The sequence below is a fragment of the Artibeus jamaicensis genome, unplaced genomic scaffold (genome assembly GCF_021234435.1).
Source record: "Artibeus jamaicensis isolate MK-2021 breed Jamaican fruit bat unplaced genomic scaffold, CSHL_Jam_final scaffold_537, whole genome shotgun sequence".
Classification (NCBI taxonomy): domain Eukaryota; kingdom Metazoa; phylum Chordata; class Mammalia; order Chiroptera; family Phyllostomidae; genus Artibeus; species Artibeus jamaicensis.
Window position 1 is genome coordinate 4,738,262 of NW_026522047.1, and position 18,095 is coordinate 4,756,356.

The 18,095-nt window shown below is 48.2% G+C and overlaps 1 protein-coding gene across 9 annotated transcripts in view; it reads left to right on the forward strand.

Moving 5' to 3' along the window:
- Positions 1 to 18,095, forward strand: part of BLTP1 (bridge-like lipid transfer protein family member 1) — a 115,456-nt gene that overhangs the window by 21,741 nt on the left and 75,620 nt on the right. For 8 of the 9 annotated variants that reach the window (XM_037129905.2, XM_053658670.1, XM_053658674.1 and 5 more), the window contains exons 12-27: positions 976 to 1,132; positions 1,539 to 1,617; positions 3,578 to 3,669; positions 4,574 to 4,691; positions 5,708 to 5,863; positions 6,124 to 6,221; positions 7,505 to 7,683; positions 7,827 to 7,933; positions 8,780 to 8,988; positions 9,526 to 9,753; positions 10,463 to 10,600; positions 11,954 to 12,133; positions 14,113 to 14,241; positions 14,659 to 14,778; positions 15,366 to 15,646; positions 16,763 to 17,013. In XM_037129905.2, coding sequence (XP_036985800.2) covers positions 976 to 1,132; positions 1,539 to 1,617; positions 3,578 to 3,669; positions 4,574 to 4,691; positions 5,708 to 5,863; positions 6,124 to 6,221; positions 7,505 to 7,683; positions 7,827 to 7,933; positions 8,780 to 8,988; positions 9,526 to 9,753; positions 10,463 to 10,600; positions 11,954 to 12,133; positions 14,113 to 14,241; positions 14,659 to 14,778; positions 15,366 to 15,646; positions 16,763 to 17,013 — 2,522 coding nt within the window. The remainder of the gene's footprint in view (positions 1 to 975; positions 1,133 to 1,538; positions 1,618 to 3,577; positions 3,670 to 4,573; positions 4,692 to 5,707; positions 5,864 to 6,123; positions 6,222 to 7,504; positions 7,684 to 7,826; positions 7,934 to 8,779; positions 8,989 to 9,525; positions 9,754 to 10,462; positions 10,601 to 11,953; positions 12,134 to 14,112; positions 14,242 to 14,658; positions 14,779 to 15,365; positions 15,647 to 16,762; positions 17,014 to 18,095) is intronic. The other variant, XM_053658669.1, reaches the window with a different exon arrangement.

Consider the following 18,095-nt stretch of genomic DNA (forward strand, 5'->3'; position numbering starts at 1 on the left):
TGTTTAATCAGTGAATATGTCAGCGATGGTTGGGCCTGTGTGGATTCCAAGATAAAAACAGATAGTTCAGCTTTAGAGGAGGACAAAAGAAATAAGAGAGGTTTATTACGTGATATAATAGAGGTCAGTAAAAACTCTTGAAAAACTTAGAAAGGTACTGAATTGGTTTGCTCAGGCTTCCATAATGAAGTACCACAGCCCACATGGCTTAAACAACAGAAATTTCTCACAGTTCCCAGGGTGGGGATCTGCAGTCAAGGTGTTGGCAGGGCTGGTTTCTCAGGAGGGCTGCGACCGCCAGGGAAGGACGTGTTAGAGGCTCTCTCCTTTGGCTCGTGGATGGCCGTCTTCTCCCTGCATCTTTGCATGGTCTTCCCTTTTGTGTGTCAGGTGGTCTCTGTGTCCAAATTAGATGGGGGTTCACCAGACAGACCTCATTTTAACTTAATTACCTCTGTAGAGACCCTGATTCCAAATATGGCCAAACTCTGAGGTTAGGACTTGAGCATAAGAATATTTAGGGAACCACAGTTTAGCCTGTAAAGGTACATGACTCATATTAAAGATGAAAAGAGAAGAGAATCGGGGGAGGCTTTTTTGGTGGGGGACATGTGAGTTACGTTTTGAAACATAAGTAAGGGTTAGCGAGGGGAGGAGGAGTCCTGTGCAAAGGAGAGGACATTTGCCGGGAGTGATGAGGACACATCTGAGTTTTTACGCTAACAGACACTGCTTAGAGTTCGGCCAGCAGCGTGTCCGTCTGGACGGCTGGTGCAGGTCTTTCTCACCGCAGAGAAGGCTGCTGTGTTACTGAGAGGGAGCTAGAGGAGACGTTTGTGATTCAATGTTTTTCTTTTTCATCTGTTTGTTAGATAAGATAGTAGCGATAAGACACAGTTCTAATATTGATTCTGGTCCTGTATTAGAGGTAATTTTGTTGGAATAACATGTTACTATTCTTTCTACCTTACACAGAGATTGTTTATGGAAGTTTTTCTTCCCACCCGATTATCAAGTTCTGAAAGTTTCTGAAATTGCACAGCCAGGGAGGCCGAGGCAGATCCTTGCCTTTGAACTGCGCATGAATATTATTGCCGATGCCACAATTGATTTGCTGTTTACCAAGAATAGGGTAATTATTGAACTAATGTTCAGAAAATAGTGTTTAAAATTTGAACATTGTTTTCCAGAGTGTTTTTCTGGTGGCCAGTTCTGTACTTAGATTCATTTCTGTGAGCTTCCTGCCACCCCGCCCTCAACAGCTGCATGTAGGGTGCTTTCATTAAGTGCTGGAAGCAGAAGGAAGTTAGCCACTATTAATAAAATGCCTTCCACTGCAGTCTGGTTCACTTTCTCCTTTATATTTGCCCGGATTGTTTTAGTGTATTTTTGGTATGAATTTGAACTTGTGTTCTTAAGAACTTTGGATACGTATTTAGTGTCCTTGATGACTATATTTTTGTCTGTGATAAGAACTCAAAAGTGAAGGTTTTAGAGCACTTACGGCAAATGCTCTGTGTGAACTGACTTTCTGGCAGGAAACGAACGCGGTGCACGTGAACGTGGGCGCCGGCTCCTACCTGGAGATCAACATCCCCATGACCGTTGCGGAGCACGGTAAGCCGCTGCCTCCCTGTTCCGCACGAGCCGCAGGGAGCCGGCACGCAGACAGTGGCTCGTCAGCTCGTCTGAACTGACGTTCGTCCCTGGGGCTTTCTTTTTCAGCTTTTCATTATATTTTAATATGCCCGTAGTTATCGACAATAGATACTACATAATTAAATCATTCGTGTGCCCAGAGAGAGGGGAAAGTGTTTAAAAATCAAGACAGGCCTTACAAATCTGTGCTTTCATCATAGCCGTATTTCTCTTGTGTAAGAGTGAGCAGCATTGGCTCGGCCCATGCGACCCCTGGGACACCGTGGGAGCAGCTGCTGGGTCTTCCTTCTCACTCCGTCCACCTGACGCTGAGCCCAGCAGCTGCCACGTGACCGGCCAGTGACTGACTGAACGGCTTGAAGGCTTTGTTCTAGGTTATAGCGTGGATTTTGTCAGGGGGTAAACGGGTGCTTTGAACAGCATGACTTCAACGAGATTGCTTCATATTTCAGATATTAAATTTGCCCCTCTAACTAGTTTCATCTGAGCTGAAGTAATCTAATTCATTATACATTTGAAATATGTGCTCTGATATAAGTGAATCAACAGCATGACTAAATATTTCTGTTAGGTTGACCAAAATATTATATACAGCCACTTTCATTGTTTCGTGTTCTTTCTGTCCTCTTAGTATTCCTGTAATTGAGGGTGACTGAAATGAACTTCCACTGTGTTCACTTCCTCCGGTGTGCGGGGAATAGCACCTTACCCATATTTAAAATCACTAACCAGCAGTGCTGGGATGGCTAAGTGGAGAATGGTTTTCACACCGTTCTTGGTGCCCTCTGCTTGTTCCTGCCACTTACTTCGTTGCTCATCTCAGGAGAGGGTGGGCGGGGGGTGACTGGGCCCAGTAGGTCATGAAACAGTGGCAGCCGGTCTGCCTGCCTCGATAACCCGCTGAAGAAGTAACAGGGGTGGCGGGTGCCTTCCCTCTAACTTTGGGCTGTTTCAGAGAAGAGCGAAACCTTCCTTTAGTAAGTTTTGAAAGAATAATCCCACTGAGTCTAGAAGCAGAGCCTCTGGGACTGCAGGACTCCCGTGGTTGGTAGGCAGCCGCAGCTGCAGGCCTGTGACGGGGACAGGCGCTGGGGTCGCACGGACTTGTGTGCGGCTCAGCTGTGGGAGTGCTGCTACTGTTTGCACGCTGACCACGTGTGTAGTCAGTAATATCTGTACAGAACCTCTCACACCTTTACCGGTGCATGGGGAGGGGCTGGCCCAGGGCCGAGCGCTGTCGGCAGCCCTGGGGGAGTTCACAGATGCGCTGCAGCATGCTGGCTGTGGGTCCAAGGGGACCGGTCAGGCCCTTGGTCAAGGTCAGGTGCTTTTAAGAAGACTGTCTGAGGGAAAATAGGCCTAAGTCTGAGATAGCAAAAACACAGAACTCAAATGCACGTGGAACCTTTTTTCAGAGATTCAGGTGTTTGAAAATAAAGTGCCCAGAGCAGGAAGTGCCCCTATGATGAGGACCAGGGGTTAGCGCTCCTGAAGTGCCTCAGTCATGGACAGGAGTGGGAGACCCTCTGTGCTGCTCTCGTGAGAGTGGGCTACACACGTGGTGTCACAGTCGAGAAGGAGGCCTGGGAGTGACAGGAACACGTGGGCTGAGTTGGGGAGGGGGCAGGGCCCGGCACACGCTGAAGAGTTCAGCACCGTCACTGAGAGGGGACCTGCGCTTCTGCACGAGGGTGCCCAGCCACGGTCCGCAGGACGTGGGGACGAGCTTTCTCCCTGCGGTGCGTTCACACGAGGACGGTGGCTGTTAGGGACAGCACCCCCTCCCCCACCGGCGTGGATTTATAGAGCGACGGCCACTGCCTTCAGGGCTTTCTGCTTTGGGTGGTGGCGGGGTCCTGGTTTTTACATCGTGTGTGTATGTCTTTGGGTTCTCAGTTTTTACGCTCTCACTCACCAGGTTACACCCCTGCAATTAAAGGACAGCTCCTACATGTCGATGCCACGACCAGCATGCAGTACCGGACCCTTCTGGAGGCAGAAATGTTAGCGGTGAGTCCGGCATTCGGCCCCATCGGATTCTTTCTCAGGGCTTAACACTCATGATGAATGAGGTGAAAGGGAGAAGATCCTGACACCCTGGGTTGCTCCCTCTTACAACAGGAGCATTTGGGAAATGCTCGTGAGCGAACCTTAGGTTGCAGACTCCGTGGTCAGGCAGCCTGGTATTTCTGTGCGGGCCAACAAGAGCAACAACCGCCGCTCTGCGTGGCTGCTACTCAGAGCAGGTTCTTTTATGAAATGCGCTACCAGTAGGTCCTTACTTGCTTCCCCAAACAAGCCGCTTACACATGATGTATGTAAGTTAAAAGGAAAGTTTTGAATTGACCAGGAAGATATCGATGCCATAAATAGGTCTTTGACTGGCACGGTCAGCATTTGAATGGTTGCTGAGCCCTTGCTGGTCAGTACAGCTGGCTGGGGTAGGCAGCTCGTGCCTTCACGGGAGTGTCCAGCTTTGGCAGGGGGAGTGTGGACCTGTGACAGCTGTGAGAGCCTGGGGGGCCCTGGGCGCAGATTTGCACGTGAGTGTGCGTCACCGCACCCCACCCCCGAGCCCGAGCCGGAGCCTCTGGCTGACCAGTTCCGGCACGCAGACGAGTTAGGGGTTGCCTGTTCCTGCGTGGATTTAGCTTGAGTACGGTTTTGAAACTATAGCCTGGTTTTTGTTCCTCAACGTTTTTGACCACATCATGGCTTAGTATTTCAAGGAACTGGACGTAACCATGGATACTGCCCTTTAGCCATAGCAATATTGAAATGTGGAAGGGACCTCTGTCCCATTCAGTAGGAAGAGAGTGATCTTTACTCACCAGTGTGTGTGAGTTCATCTCTGATGCTGTTCCCCCAGGGTCATGTTTGAGGCGCTAACCTTTGACCTGACATTGGTTTTCAGTTCCATATCAATGCCAGCTACCCCCGGGTGTGGAACATGCCCCAGACGTGGCAGTGTGAATTAGAGGTGTACAAAGCCACCTACCACTTCATCTTTGCACAGAAGAACTTCTTCACAGGTAATTTTCTAGTGAACTCAGTGCAGTGAGATTCATCACAGGGAACAGCTGTCCGTTTCATAGCTTTTGCTTTTGGAGTCAGCCTTGGACCTGGTGACACAGCTGCTTGAAGAGCAGCTCTGGGAGGAGATGGGCACCGAAGTCTCCCTGCCAGCAGCAGGCAGAGTGTGCGACGGAGGGGGTGCTGGGGGCAGGAGGAAGCCACCGTGGCAGGCAGGGCTGCAGTCCTCTAAAAGAGCTTTTCCCTGCCACGGTGAAAAATAATTGAGACGCCAAAGGATAAGCACACTAAGAATAGGCACACAGTTTAAAAAGCAGTGATTAAACCGTACAAATCAGCAGTAGGACTAGTCAGCAGTCGGCAGAGGTGACCGCCCTCGGTTCTTAGAAGGCCAGGTCTGTGTTTTGTGCACCGGGCTCCGGGGCAGAGTCTGGCGCTCGGTGCACATCTGTGTGTGTTCGTTTAACGAATAAACAGCCTCAAAAAACGAGCAGCCCTGCTGCACTTAAAAATGGATGGAATGAGATGCCATCTTCCAGTGACCACCTCCCAGGTTGCACCCTCCCCTCAAAAAAAAGAGGGAGGGAGGGAGGGGGAGGAAGAGGTAGGAGTGAACACCTCTTTAAGGAAGAGGTAGGAGAGGGTACAGTGAAGCAGTCAGACTTTCATTTCCGAGAGGGGTCTGTGGTCAGTGCAGAACCTGCACAGGCGGGCCCCCTCCGTGCTGGGTGTCCGGGCAGTAGAACATCAGGTGGTGCTTTTCTCTTTGTCGTTTCTTTAGAAAATAATTCATGAAGTGCATAGATTTTTTTCTGATTTGGAACTGTGATTAGTAAGTAGACATCTGCTTGCCATTAAATCCTTTAGCTATACCTTAATCAAAATCTTTTAATATTTCAGTATAAAAGTTTCTTTTATTTATAAATAAAAACTCATTTTTGACTGTTGTTAGAGTCTTTACACTTTGTTTTCTGAATTCAGTGAACTTTAACTTCTTTCACCCTGATAATTTTAGATTTAATTCAAGACTGGTCTAGCGATAGTGCTCCGGACATTTTTTCATTTGTTCCATACACCTGGAATTTTAAAATCATGTTTCATCAATTTGAAATGATTTGGGCGGCCAATCAGCACAACTGGATCGATTGTTCCACCAAACAACAGGAAAATGGTAGGGACTTTTAAAAAATTATGTGAAGTATTCTGTTTACTGAGATAAATACCAACAAATTGGCATGGATTTTGTACTTGTAATAGATACCGGGATTGATCTTTTTTCCATTACCATGGGGGACTTTTTAGAGAAGTATTTTGGTTTGTATTGGGTTAAACATATAGTCTTAACTTTAATTTTGTTTGGGTGTGTATTTGAGGCAATTATTATTTAAACTTTTATTGAAGTTAAAAGTAAATTTTCTTCTCTTATTTCAGTGTACCTGGCAGCCTGCGGGGAAACCCTGAACATCGACTTCTCCCTGCCATTCATGGACTTCGTCCCGGCGACGTGCAGCACCAAGTTCTCCCTCCGGGTGCGTGCGGTCGGACCCCCACTCAGTCCACAAGGGTTGTTAGCAAGTCGGGTTTCCCAGGGCTTGTCTTCACTCCCACCCCACCCCTCCTTGCCCCCTCCGTGGTTCCCTGGCTTCCTGAAGTAGCTTATTAGCTTTCCTCCACTGTTCACTGACTTCCAGGTCACACAATTGCCCTTGTTATGGCGGTAAACTGTAGTGTTCTGCCATTCCCCCAAGTTTTCTGACTTGTCCTGAGAAGTTGGGCCATAAAGAAACAGGTCCCTGAGTTGATTGCTCTCTAACTTCTGTGGGTAATCTAATGTTCACTGTCTGTGAATTAGACTTCAGACTTCCCCTCTCTCATTCCTCATTGCAACCATGGACTCAAGCCATAACCCCAAATGCTCTTGTTTGAAAGCTGCTCTCATGCATTCAGAGTGTTGGGGAACACCCAGTTTTAGGGTGTAGCAGTCAGTAGTGGTTGTAGTGTTGACGGAAGTCGTGATGGTGAAAAGTAGCAGCAATGATAGAAGAGCAGCTGACACCTGTGAATCAGTCCAGATGTGTGCCGGACGTGCCTTCTAGGCCTCTGTGTCGTCGTTAGCTCAGAGCAGACCTTGGGGGCAGGTGGAGGTGTTACCTGCGTGCAAGGAGTAGGAAGCCGAGGCGCCGAGCTCGGTAACGTGTCAGGCCGCCGGCGAGCGGCCCGGGTGGATTCGCACCCGGGCAGTCGAGCTCAGGGCTCTGTCCTTTTCAGTGGGGGGCGCTGAGCCTGTGAGGGAACCAGGCGTCAGGCTGGGAGAGTTTAGAAGACCCGAAGGACAACGGCGAGGCTGAAGGGAGACCCTGAGGGGCGCCGTTTCAGGGTTCCTAAACGCCGGTGGAGGAACCAAGACTTGTTAGAACCAAAGGAGACCATCGTTTCATAAAAATCCGCACAAAAACAGAACATGTCCCACCTGAGCTTTTATTAGTGAGGCAATTTTTAGTTTTGCTTCTTGCCGAACTGCGTGAGAAATATCCACGGGCACCTGTGGAAGATGATCCTTTTACCGCTCCGTGGCAACTACGCTGCTTGTTTCCCTGACTTTTTTCTTGACATTCTCATCAGAATTTAGTTTTAATCAGTGTAAAATCTCAATTCCAGTTATTTATCTGACTGTTCAGTGTTAAATCTGACTTTGGTAATTCGTGTTTTCTTTCTTTTTAATGTTTTCTCAAGATTACTAGAGAGTAAATAGTAACCTAACATGTTCACGTACTTATTTTATTACTGTTGGTTATTGTGAATTAATTTTTAGGGAGAAGACGTTGATCTTCATCTATTTCTACCAGATTGCCACCCTAGCAAATATTCATTATTTATGCTAGTAAAGAATTGCCACCCAAATAAAATGACTCATGACACCGGCCTCCCTGCTGAGTGCCAGAGCGGCCAGAAGACAGTCAAGCCAAAATGGCGGAACCTGACTCAGGAGAAGTGAGTGCCCGACGGGGTGGCGTGAGTGCTCTGGGTTGCGGAGTCTTTCGGAGAACAGTGGTGACCTCCTTACCTGTACCCATTGTTGGTGCACAGTGACAGGGTGGGCACCTGACCAGAGACTTTGCTCTTGACTCTCGCAGGGCTGGCTGGGTTGAATGCTGGGCTGTCCCGAGTGTCATGCTCACCATCGACTACACATGGCACCCGATTTACCCCCAGAAAGCAGATGAGCAGCTGAAACAGTCGCGTAAGACTTTCTGTATCATTTGCACTTTGAAAATCTGATGCTATGATTGATAGTCATCAAAGATACAGGAACAGAAAAATGCATCTATTGTTTTGACATAATTGTATATGTTTAAAATCCTTTAAGGATTTGGGTATAATATGGCTAACTTTTATTGAGCACTTACTATGTATCAAATACTAGGCCAAGCTCTTTCTTGACTTATGTTATCTCTTTCAGTCCTTATGTGCCAGAGAAAGCAATTACGTAATTTTCTCAAGGTCTGCCACGATAGGAGCGGCAGAGCTGGCATGGCAAACACAGTACATGTCAGTCTGTGCGTTAATACTTGAAGTACTTGATTTTGTGAAATGTTAGTTTCTTAAGTGCATTTGGTGATATCATAGTTACTCTGAGGCTTCTGTGCCTTATAACTGGGGTCCTCTGCATTTTTCCAGTAGGTGACGTTTTAAAGAACGGTTCTCAAAATCGTTCTCGTGTCCGGAGCTCAGTAACAGCGCACTGTTTGAATAGCTGTTCGTAGGCAACCAAGCGCACGTTAGTCCAAGCAGGGTTAAAGCCTGACTGTGACCTGGGTTCGTGTCGCAGGGGCGCGATGTTCCTGGGAACTTCTCATCACTTCTGTAGTCCGACTCAAGTATTTCTGCTCGTATTTCAGCGAGGTCTCTTCTGTTTCACATTCTTAATTCTTAGTCTTTCAGGCTTGTTTTCATTGTATACTCTAGCCATTATAACAGGGCCAGTTGCTTTCATATTTGCCAAATAGAATTTCTTAGTAGGTCCTTGAAGGACTTCCGAGAGGTCCTCTGCTGCCGTCACCAAACTTTCTGCTCCTGGTTCGTTCAGTGTCAGAGATGGAGGAAACGATGCTGTCTGTGCTGAGGCCGTCCCAGAGGACATCAGACAGAGCCGCTTCTGCTCCCTCCACGTCCTCGCGCCCCCCCGTGGACCCCTCGGAACTTCCGCCGGACAGGCTGCACGTGGAGATGGAGCTGTCTCCAGACTCTCAGATGACACTCTATGGGCCTCTGTTAAATGCGTTTTTGTGTATAAAGGTATGGTTTTTAAAAGAATGCCATCTCTTCTGTGGTCCTGCCACTGTGTAGGCCGGGCCAGAGGGTGCTTGGCTAACGGGGGATGCTGTGACCTGCAGCGAGGGGCAGGCAGTCATTCCTCCAGGGCACTGTTTACTTCCCGCTCTGGGAAGTGCAGACGAAGACCGTCGAATCTCACAGGTCTTCAAAGATCTCTTCCAGGGTGTAGATTGCGAGCTTTTGCTGTAATTGGGGGTGGTGTTATCAAGAAGTTTACTAAATAAACCAGTTACTAAAACCAGTTACTAAACCAGTTACTAAAGTTACTAAATAAACCAGTAACTTTGGGGGCTTTTTTGCTATAGAATATTGATTTACTAAGCAGTCAAGTAAGCATATGTCTTAAATATGTATACTTTTTTACTTATTTTAAGGAAAGAGACCAGATGCTTTTAAGGAAATAAAATAGGCTAGAGAGGTGCTCAGCTTAGGGACTCTGGGCTCCAAGGTGAGAGGTCGTTGCACACCCCTGACGGCAGTCTGTCTTGGTACCTGCAGGAAAACTACTTTGGGGAGGACGACATGTACGTGGACTTTGAGGAGGCTGTTTCGAGTCCTGTTCTGTCCCTGTCCACATCCTCCAGCTCTGGGTGGACTGCCGTCGGGATGGAAGGTGACAGGAGGGAGAACGGAAGCGCAGCCAAGGCAGTGCACCCGCTGTCCCTGCGTCCCTGGGACATCACCGTGCGGGTGAATCTGCACCGAGTCCACGGGCGCCTTCCCGTTGTAAGTGTTCATGTAGCAGAGCGTGGGACTGTGTGTGAAGGGAGCGTGTTTTCTTCAGAATGTGACTCCTCGATCATTGGCAGTTTTGCCATTGTCCTCCTTCCACGCCAGTGCCTTCTTCGCTGTTCTGTGTGAACTACAGGATGTTTTGCCATGGCCCAGAGTTGCGTTGTTTATGGTCAGCCTGGTGGCTGTCCTAGGACTCTGCATTTTCTTAGCCTGTGTCTCCTACTCCAGACCAGCTTGGGGACCTGCAGTGGGCTTATTACAAAGTCAGGGTTCAGGCTCGACTTTGGAGGTCGAATCGTGTCCCTAGAGCTTTGGACCTGGCTTTAAACCCTGGTTCACCCTGAGGTTGACCGCGGGCCTCTCCGGCTAACGTGGAGCGGGATTATATTTCCCCAAGAGCCTAAGGCTCCTGGGGCCCAGTGGGGCCCGATGGTGTCTGACGGGGTTGGGGTGACCCCGGGCCTTGTGCCGCATGTGGGCTCTGTGTCACGTGCCTTGGGTCATACGGCAGAGAAGTCCCCGCTGGTGCACATGGCCCTCCTGTTTCATCCTGGGGTGCAGGTGACGTGCGTGTCAGCAAACACTGTTTCTCTTTGGAAAGTCAGATCTCTTAGTTACATACTTGTAATTTTTATTTTCCTGTACTTCCTTGGTCTTCACCTTTTCTCCATCTCGATCATGCCATTTTGTTTGACTTCAGCATGGGACTTCCGACGGTCCGGAATGTCCCACGGCTTTCTTGGAAAGGCTGTGTTTTGAAATGAAGAAAGGATTTCGAGAGACTATGCTGCAGCTTGTCCTGTCACCCCTGAATGTGTTCATCAGTGACAACTACCAGGTAATGTGACAGCGAGCCATGGCAGAGACTCAGCAGTTTCTTGGTGCTCCTGATGGGGACAGAACCCCGTGTTAGCCCCTGCGCATGGAGCGTTCTGCTCTGTAAGCTAGAGACTTCTCATGTAGCCACAACAAGTTTTGTATGTGTGCGTGTAGGAATTTTTCAAAAGTCTGTTTTGTTTTCTTTTTCTTTCTGTTACTCTCTGTTTATGTGATCCCAGGCATTTATATTTTATATCTATTGTTTTTAGAAGTGGAAATAAATATTTTATAACTTTTTTATTTATTTAGGGAAGGGAAAATATACAAAATGTTGGTGGATTCTACTGAAAATTGCCACCTAAACATTACTACTAACCAGTAGTATAAATCTTCAAGACATGCATATTTGCGCGGCCAGTGATTTAGTCTTTCTGTCCGGCACACTCACAGGATTTTTGTTAATTCCTTCATGTCCCCTCTGGGGCTCCTGTGGAGGAGGACCAGTGACGCTCATCAAGTGGGTTAATTGACATTCCTGCGTAGAGTGTCACCCTATAGTCAGTGCTGTTCAGTGCCAAACGGCTTCTCTTTCTACCGCTGCTTCAGGGCTCTTCCCTACTTTCAGGCAGCTTGTGGGCTTTAGAAACAAATGGATTTACGCAGAGCCAAGTACACATATAAGTGGGAACACGAGTCTGACACCCGAAATCATCAGTGGGTCGACCTGGGGGCTGATGGGCAGGCACTGCCAGCCTCTGACTCCAGAACCCCAAGCACTCTGTGGGGCGGAGCTTTGTGCAGAGCCCCCTTTCAGCACTTACGCTGCAGCTTTCGGAAGCGGCAAGTCTTAGCAGTGCTGGAAATATTTGCTGCTTTTAGTTACGTTTAGTTACAAATAATTACTTGCTCTGTAAAATCAGTCTGCCCTTTTCATGCCTACAAAAGCTGTATGGAAGATGGCTTTCTTCCCCAGTTCTTCATGTTATGGTCTTAATGGTCTGTTGTTCTCTGTTATTTTCTTCTTTTCAATATTTTAATCTCTTGGTCCCTGCCTTCCCATGAGACCTGGGCCCGTGATGTTCCCCATCGGCCACAGTCCGGGTTTCCTTTTCTGCGTCAGGCAGTGGCAGCTCCAAGACCTGCGTTCTGTGCAGGGCCGGCTGCCTTGCTTCGAGGGCGGGCTCTCACGGGCGCCGTCTCACTGCATTAGTTCAGACTCATCTGTGGTCGAGAGACGTGTTGAGGAGCTGGTGCAGCCCGAGCCTTACGTCCTGGGCAGCGTGTTTCCCTGCTTGTCTCTGGGGAGAAAAGCAACTAGAAACTGGAATGCCATTTGCTTGTCTGCCTCACGTCTCAGCGTCCCTGTTTTCAGCAGCGGCCCCCCGCGGACGAAGCGCTCAGGGAAGGTCACATCAGTCTGTCGGGCCTCCAGCTGCGAGCGCACGCCATGTTCTCTGCAGAAGGCCTGCCTCTGGGGAGCGACTCCCTGGAGTACGCGTGGCTCATCGACGTCCAGGCCGGGAGCCTCACGGCCAAGGTCACAGCACCGCAGGTAAGGGTCTGGCCCTGCCCCCACCCCCATTCCTGTTCCTTTGCTCACCCCCAGCACGCTCTGGGAGCAGGGCACTGGGCCCTGGGCCTGCCCGCTGCGCTCGCACCGCTGGCTGGTGCTCTGACTGCTGGCACTTGCGGGTCTCCTAGCAACAAAGCAGCCAGAGATGCGCCAGCTTCTCTAAGCCACGTGGAGCTGAGGAGTGTGATGTTTTGTAGCTCCACGTGACAGTTTAAGGGATTTGACACTTTCTGTGGGAAAAACTCAGGATGGGATATGTATTACACATGTATGCATTATTGAACTCACATTAGTTGGTTCTCTGCTGTTGGAGCAATCTTCTTTTCCTCGTATATAGAATAATTTACTAAGAACTTTGGTTTCCTTGTCTATTTCTTAAGTAGGTCTTGAAAATGGCACCTGTGCTATTAAGGATTAAGTAGCGAGGTCCTTTGCTTGTCTTGTTGTCCCCCAAACAAGACGACATCGCTTGTGCCTGCTGTGAGCACTGTGGCGCTGGCTCCTGGGAGTGAGAACGGGCTCCCCAGTGAGTGGGCCTGGTCTGGAGGGCTGGTGGAGATCCTTTGGATGGGCCCCTCCCTCCCACCACCCATCCAACTGAGTCTACTTTTCACTTACTTATGTAATCTTTACTGCATTTTTCCCATTACCATTGAGTGCCCTTACACCCACCCCCCCTTCCCTCAGCCATCGCCACACTGCTCTCCACGTCCCTGGGTCCTTTTCAGGACAGAGGACTGTGACATTGACCTGTGTGTCTCTAGGAGACTTGGAGGACTTAAGGACTGTTTGCTTCTGGAAATGAAGCACTGAAATCTAGTCAAATGGCTGTGGTACTGTAACACTTCACCTGTCGAGCCGTGTCTTTATGATAATGCGCCTGCTTCTCTTGGCATTGCTAAGGGCTGGAATGTGGCAGAAGTGTATGTATGCAATTTTAATAAAGAGTCACAGAATGGGTACAAAACATGCAATGGAGAGACAGGTGGTGACAGCAAGGTGACTGAAGAATCTGAGCACCTTCGGTATTTAAAATAAATTGTTAGAGACAGCAAAAGTGAAGATTCTAGAAATAGTTGGAAAACGAATGATTTTTGAAAGGATATTTTATGTGAAAATGGATGAAGACAAATAAATATTCAGTGCTCTTGGGCCTCATAACCAGCCTCTGCCCATCACCCACCATTTCCTGTCTCCACATGTACAAGTGAAAATGGGAGCGTGTTTCCCATGAGCTGAGGCAGGTCCCAGGACGGCCAGACTCTTGTGTCTCTAAGCTGAGACGGGGCGGCGGGGGGGGGGGCTTCCGTCGGCCTGGGGTTCATGACCCCACTGGTGCTTCTGACGGGCCACTCTTTGTGTGGTTGAAAGGGAATTGACGCTTTCCAGGAGGTTATATTGTGCACTCTTTACAGAGGGGTGATACCATGTACACCCATGTCTCAGCATGCTTATTAACTGCTATAGTCAGTTACAGGGTTAGGTGAAGAATTGGTACATAGTTACTTAAGCTTCTGTTTACATAAACAGAAGTGTTTCAATCTTCAAAATGTCCAATTTCCTAAAATTATAGTTCAGTATGATAGTTAAATACTCAAATTTCCCATCGAAGCTTGGTTGACTATTAGGTGGAGAATTCTAGGTGCTTTTCTATGCCAAGGGTTCTACTTCTTCATAAAAGAAGAAAGGTATAACCTTGAACAAGAGTACTTGCTTTAGAAGTTGAATTTTTCGGTTGAAATTTGAAATGAGTTTTCATTTTGGCAGCGCACTTGTCATTCACAAATGAAAACTAACACTGGTTTGTGATAATGATGCCCAGGTGGAAAAGTTGCGATGCCGGCGAACAGGCAGACAGGCTGTTCCTTCAGGCTGTTCATGTCCCTGATCAGCTTTCCAGCTCCCAGTGCTTGTCTGGTGTGCTAACGGTGTTGTCCATCTGTGCCGATTGTTTGTAGCTGGCCTGCCTCTTGGAGTGGGGGCAGACGTTTGTCTTCCATGTGGCGTGTCGGGAGTACGAACTGGAAAGGCCGAAATCAGTGATAATGTGTCCGCATGGGATTGATCGTCGGTTCTGTGAGTCCAAGGTACGTTAACAAGTGTGTAAGAAGTTTCGTAAATGTGTTTTTTACAGGATAGATTGAGGGATCAGCTGTAAAGCAAATGTGCACAGCCATGAAGTCAGCACTGTAGTTCAGTTTTTTTCATTGTAACAAAGTTAGTTTTGCAAATGGGTAGCCAGTTATTTAGTTGTAAGTATGAGAAGTATGAGGTAATTGTTCAAACATGCATTCACAAATCCATAGACATATAAAAATTACATCTTACCCTCTTGCATTTTTTCTGTCAACACTCACTTTTACTTCATTATTACACTAAGTCTTTGGGATTTGCTGCGTGTTCACGTGGAAGATTTGGAAATTGAATTAAGGAAGTTCAGATTTCTTCCGTGCATTGTTAGTTGATTTGAATAGAATTAACTGTCCCACCCCCTTTGCTTTCAGTTGAGCTGTATTCCTGGGCCCTGTCCAGCGTCAGATGACCTGAAATACACCATGACGCGTTTGGCGGCCGATGGAGCGGACATCTACGTGGTGGAGCACGGCTGTGCCACAAACATAAAGGTGCCCGTCAGTCTGCGTCTGGGCGTGTGGTTCTTTTCCCTCTGGACCAGACCAGGCCTCCGTGTCTCCAAGTCCAACACGTTCGTGACTTGCTGTCCCGCCCAACACTGCAGAAACCCTAGGAGGCGGCTGCTGTCTTTCACTCCCTCACCTTCCCCTCCAGTATTATTTTTTCAGGCATAACCTCACTGCTTCTTCACACTAAATGAATTATTATAATATTAGCTTATGGCAGAGAGACAAACCACTAGCCTGCTTTTGTGGCAGGGAAGTGAGCCGATGATGTTTTTCAGAGAAAAGCTTGTTTTTAAAAATCAAGCTTTTTAAAGATTCTGTGATTCTATTACTTATCACCCTTCTACTTTTATTCCTTCTCTTGTTTTTCTTTGGACTTACATTCTTTCCCTTTTATCCTTCTTTTAAATTGACTGGTTTTATTCTGTTGCATTTATTTTTTTTCTATTTCTCATTCCCCTTTTTCTTCTTTTTTACACAACTTGAAATAATTACCTACCCTGTAGTTTATTCTAAGTTGCCAAAAAGTGCAGAAACCAGAGATCTGTTTCGTTTTCTTCACTCACCGATAGATGGGTGCCGTTCGGGTGGCAGACTGTAACCTCCACAACCAGACGGTCGGGGAGGGAGTAAGTGCGGCGATTCAGGACTTTCAAGTGAGACAGTACATCGAGCAGCTGAACAGCCCGCGCGCTGGCCTTCAGCCTGCGATCCTGCGGCGGGCCTGCTGGCTGGAGGCCGGCTCGGCCAGCTTAGGACTCATCACTGTGGATGTGGCGCTGGCGGCTGACCACCACTCGAAGCACGAGGCGCAGAGGCATTTCTTAGAAACTCACGACGCCCGCACTAAGAGGTGAGTGGAATCGAAGATGTAAATGGTTACACGACTATAGAGGCAGTTCTACTGGTAGGAATGGGAAGAGAGCCTTTTCAATCAAGACCTCACATGATTGTGTCTCTACCTGGTGACTCCTCGACCTTCAGCTTCGGGTGTCCTTGTGGGTATTTGTCTCCCGGGAGTTTTGGGAGCAGGTGTGTTTGTTTCTGGTACGACCGGGCAGTGGCCGACCACGCGTCAGCTGCTGTGCTGTGAACCTCCCGGGGGAGACTGTTTTGCTTGGCACAGACAGTACACAGTACCCTCATAACAGGTATTCGAGGAATCTGAATGAATGAGTATAAAATGTTAGTGCTAACACCAGTTCCATCCTCCTGAGGCCCTGAGAGTCTGTGCGATAATGCGTATGAAAAAGGAACAGAGAGAGAGCTCTCAGATTCGTGTCATGTAACGTTTTCTAAGAAGGGCGGGGAGTTAATGCCGAGAGAGGTGTGTGTGGGTCACTCACAGTCGGAGAATTTTAGTACATTGTCATTTTTCTTCATTTAGAGTACCTACCACACAATTATTACAAACATTTCTCTAAAATAGAGCATAGTACATTATTTTGGTTTTACTGAGAAACCATTTTTCACTTGACCCATATTTATAACATTTGGGTGTATCAAATTTGCCTTGTGAAATAGGCTCTGAGAATCTAAGGGTAATGCTTCGTCTACTAACCAGAACTTATACTAGTAGCCTTGTCCATTTTTTAGATTCGTGTTTAAATTTGTAGTTCTTTTGAGAATATCCTGTTGTTTTTAAACCGGATTTTAGTGATTTTTACATTTGTTTCTTCCTAGCTCTTTTGTCTTTTTTAATGTGTGCTGTAGCTCTCTTATTATTATTCCTATTTATTTCCGTGTCACTGAACATGGTGACACTATTGTTCGTTTTTTTAGAACGGCAAAATGATTAAAAAGACATACCACAGTAGAAATAAGCCTTTTTGGTTTACTGTGTCTTTTCACATTCATAATTAACTTACTTGTAACTGATTATCTGCCAAAAAGTTCTTCTTTTCTTAGTGAGCTTTTGCCCCATTAGTGTTTCTCATTCGTTTGTTTGTTTGTTTGTGGCTCTGTGCAGGCTGTGGTTTCTGTGGCCCGAGGACCCCCTGCGGAGCAAGAGGTGCAGGCACAGGTGTGGCTGCCTGGGTGGCTGCAGGTTCTTTGGTGGCACGGCGGCTGGCCTGGATTTCTTCAGACTGGAAGAGCTGACCCCTTCCAGCAGCTCTGCGTTCTCGAGCACCGGCGTGGAGGCAGAGATGTGTTATGGGCAGTCTCTGCTACAGCCCGGAGAGTGGATCGTCACCAAGGAGATCCCCAGACCTGCAGAGGGTAATGCGCCCTGCTCCTCTCCTGTCGCCTTTGTCCCTGCACCAACCTGGGGGCAGGGCACTACCACCCTGTTGCACTCGGGTTTGGAGCTGTCCTACAGGGGGATGCGACCATCTCCCTGTGTTGGTCTGGGGCTATCCCGGAGGGGAACGCGACCATCTCCCTGTGTTGGTCTGTAGCTGTCCCAGAGGGGGACACGACCATCTCCCTGTGTCTGGTCTGGAGCTGACCCCGAGGGGGATGCGACCAACTCCCTGTGTCGGTCTGGAGCTGTCCCAGAGGGGGACACGACCATCCCCTGTGTTGGTCTGGAGCTGTCCTGGAGGGGGACGTGACCATCTCCCTGTGTGTGGCAGGCGACTCAGCTGATGCCAGATAAAACATGAGTCTTTCAGATTCACTCAAGGCAAAAATGGGTCCACTATTCATCCAAGCTTATTCTAAATATTTCCTTCCATGTCATTATTTTTCTAGGAGCCAAATTCCAGAGTTGTACCTTGGAATAGTTGTGCTTCAAAGCAACAGTTGTTTTACCAGTTTACTTTAATAAAAACCCTTTAACAATAGTGATGTTCACACCTTCGGCCCCAGAGTCATCACCTGCTTCTGTGAAATGTCCTCGCTGACACCAAACTGTGTCGGGAAGAGGAATGTGGTCTTTCCTTGGAGCCTGTGGGGTAACTGTGCACGTCCGCGCGTGCGGTGTGAGCAGTGCGTGGCGTGTGCACCGCACCATCGGTTTGCCCGGTGTCTTCTCGCTAAGACTTCAGAGGGGCTTTGCCTTTGGGCATCTGGGTCGTGTGGCCCACAGCTCAGTGCGTGCTCACCGCTTCGGTTTTCGGCCTTTGGTGAGAGGTAGGGCCTCGGGAACTCACCGGTCCTGGGCCTTTCTTCCTCGGTCATTCAGAAGCATTCACCTGGCACTGCCTGTCTTCAGTAGACAAACAAGGTTAGGAAAGAATCTGTTTAGGAGTTCAGTGGAGAGGTTTTCCATGTGTAAGGAGCTCTTAGTAGGAAGAGCTGGACGGCGTGGCTCCGTACGCCAGATTCGCGTTTACACCATTTTCCACTGCTGAGTAAGA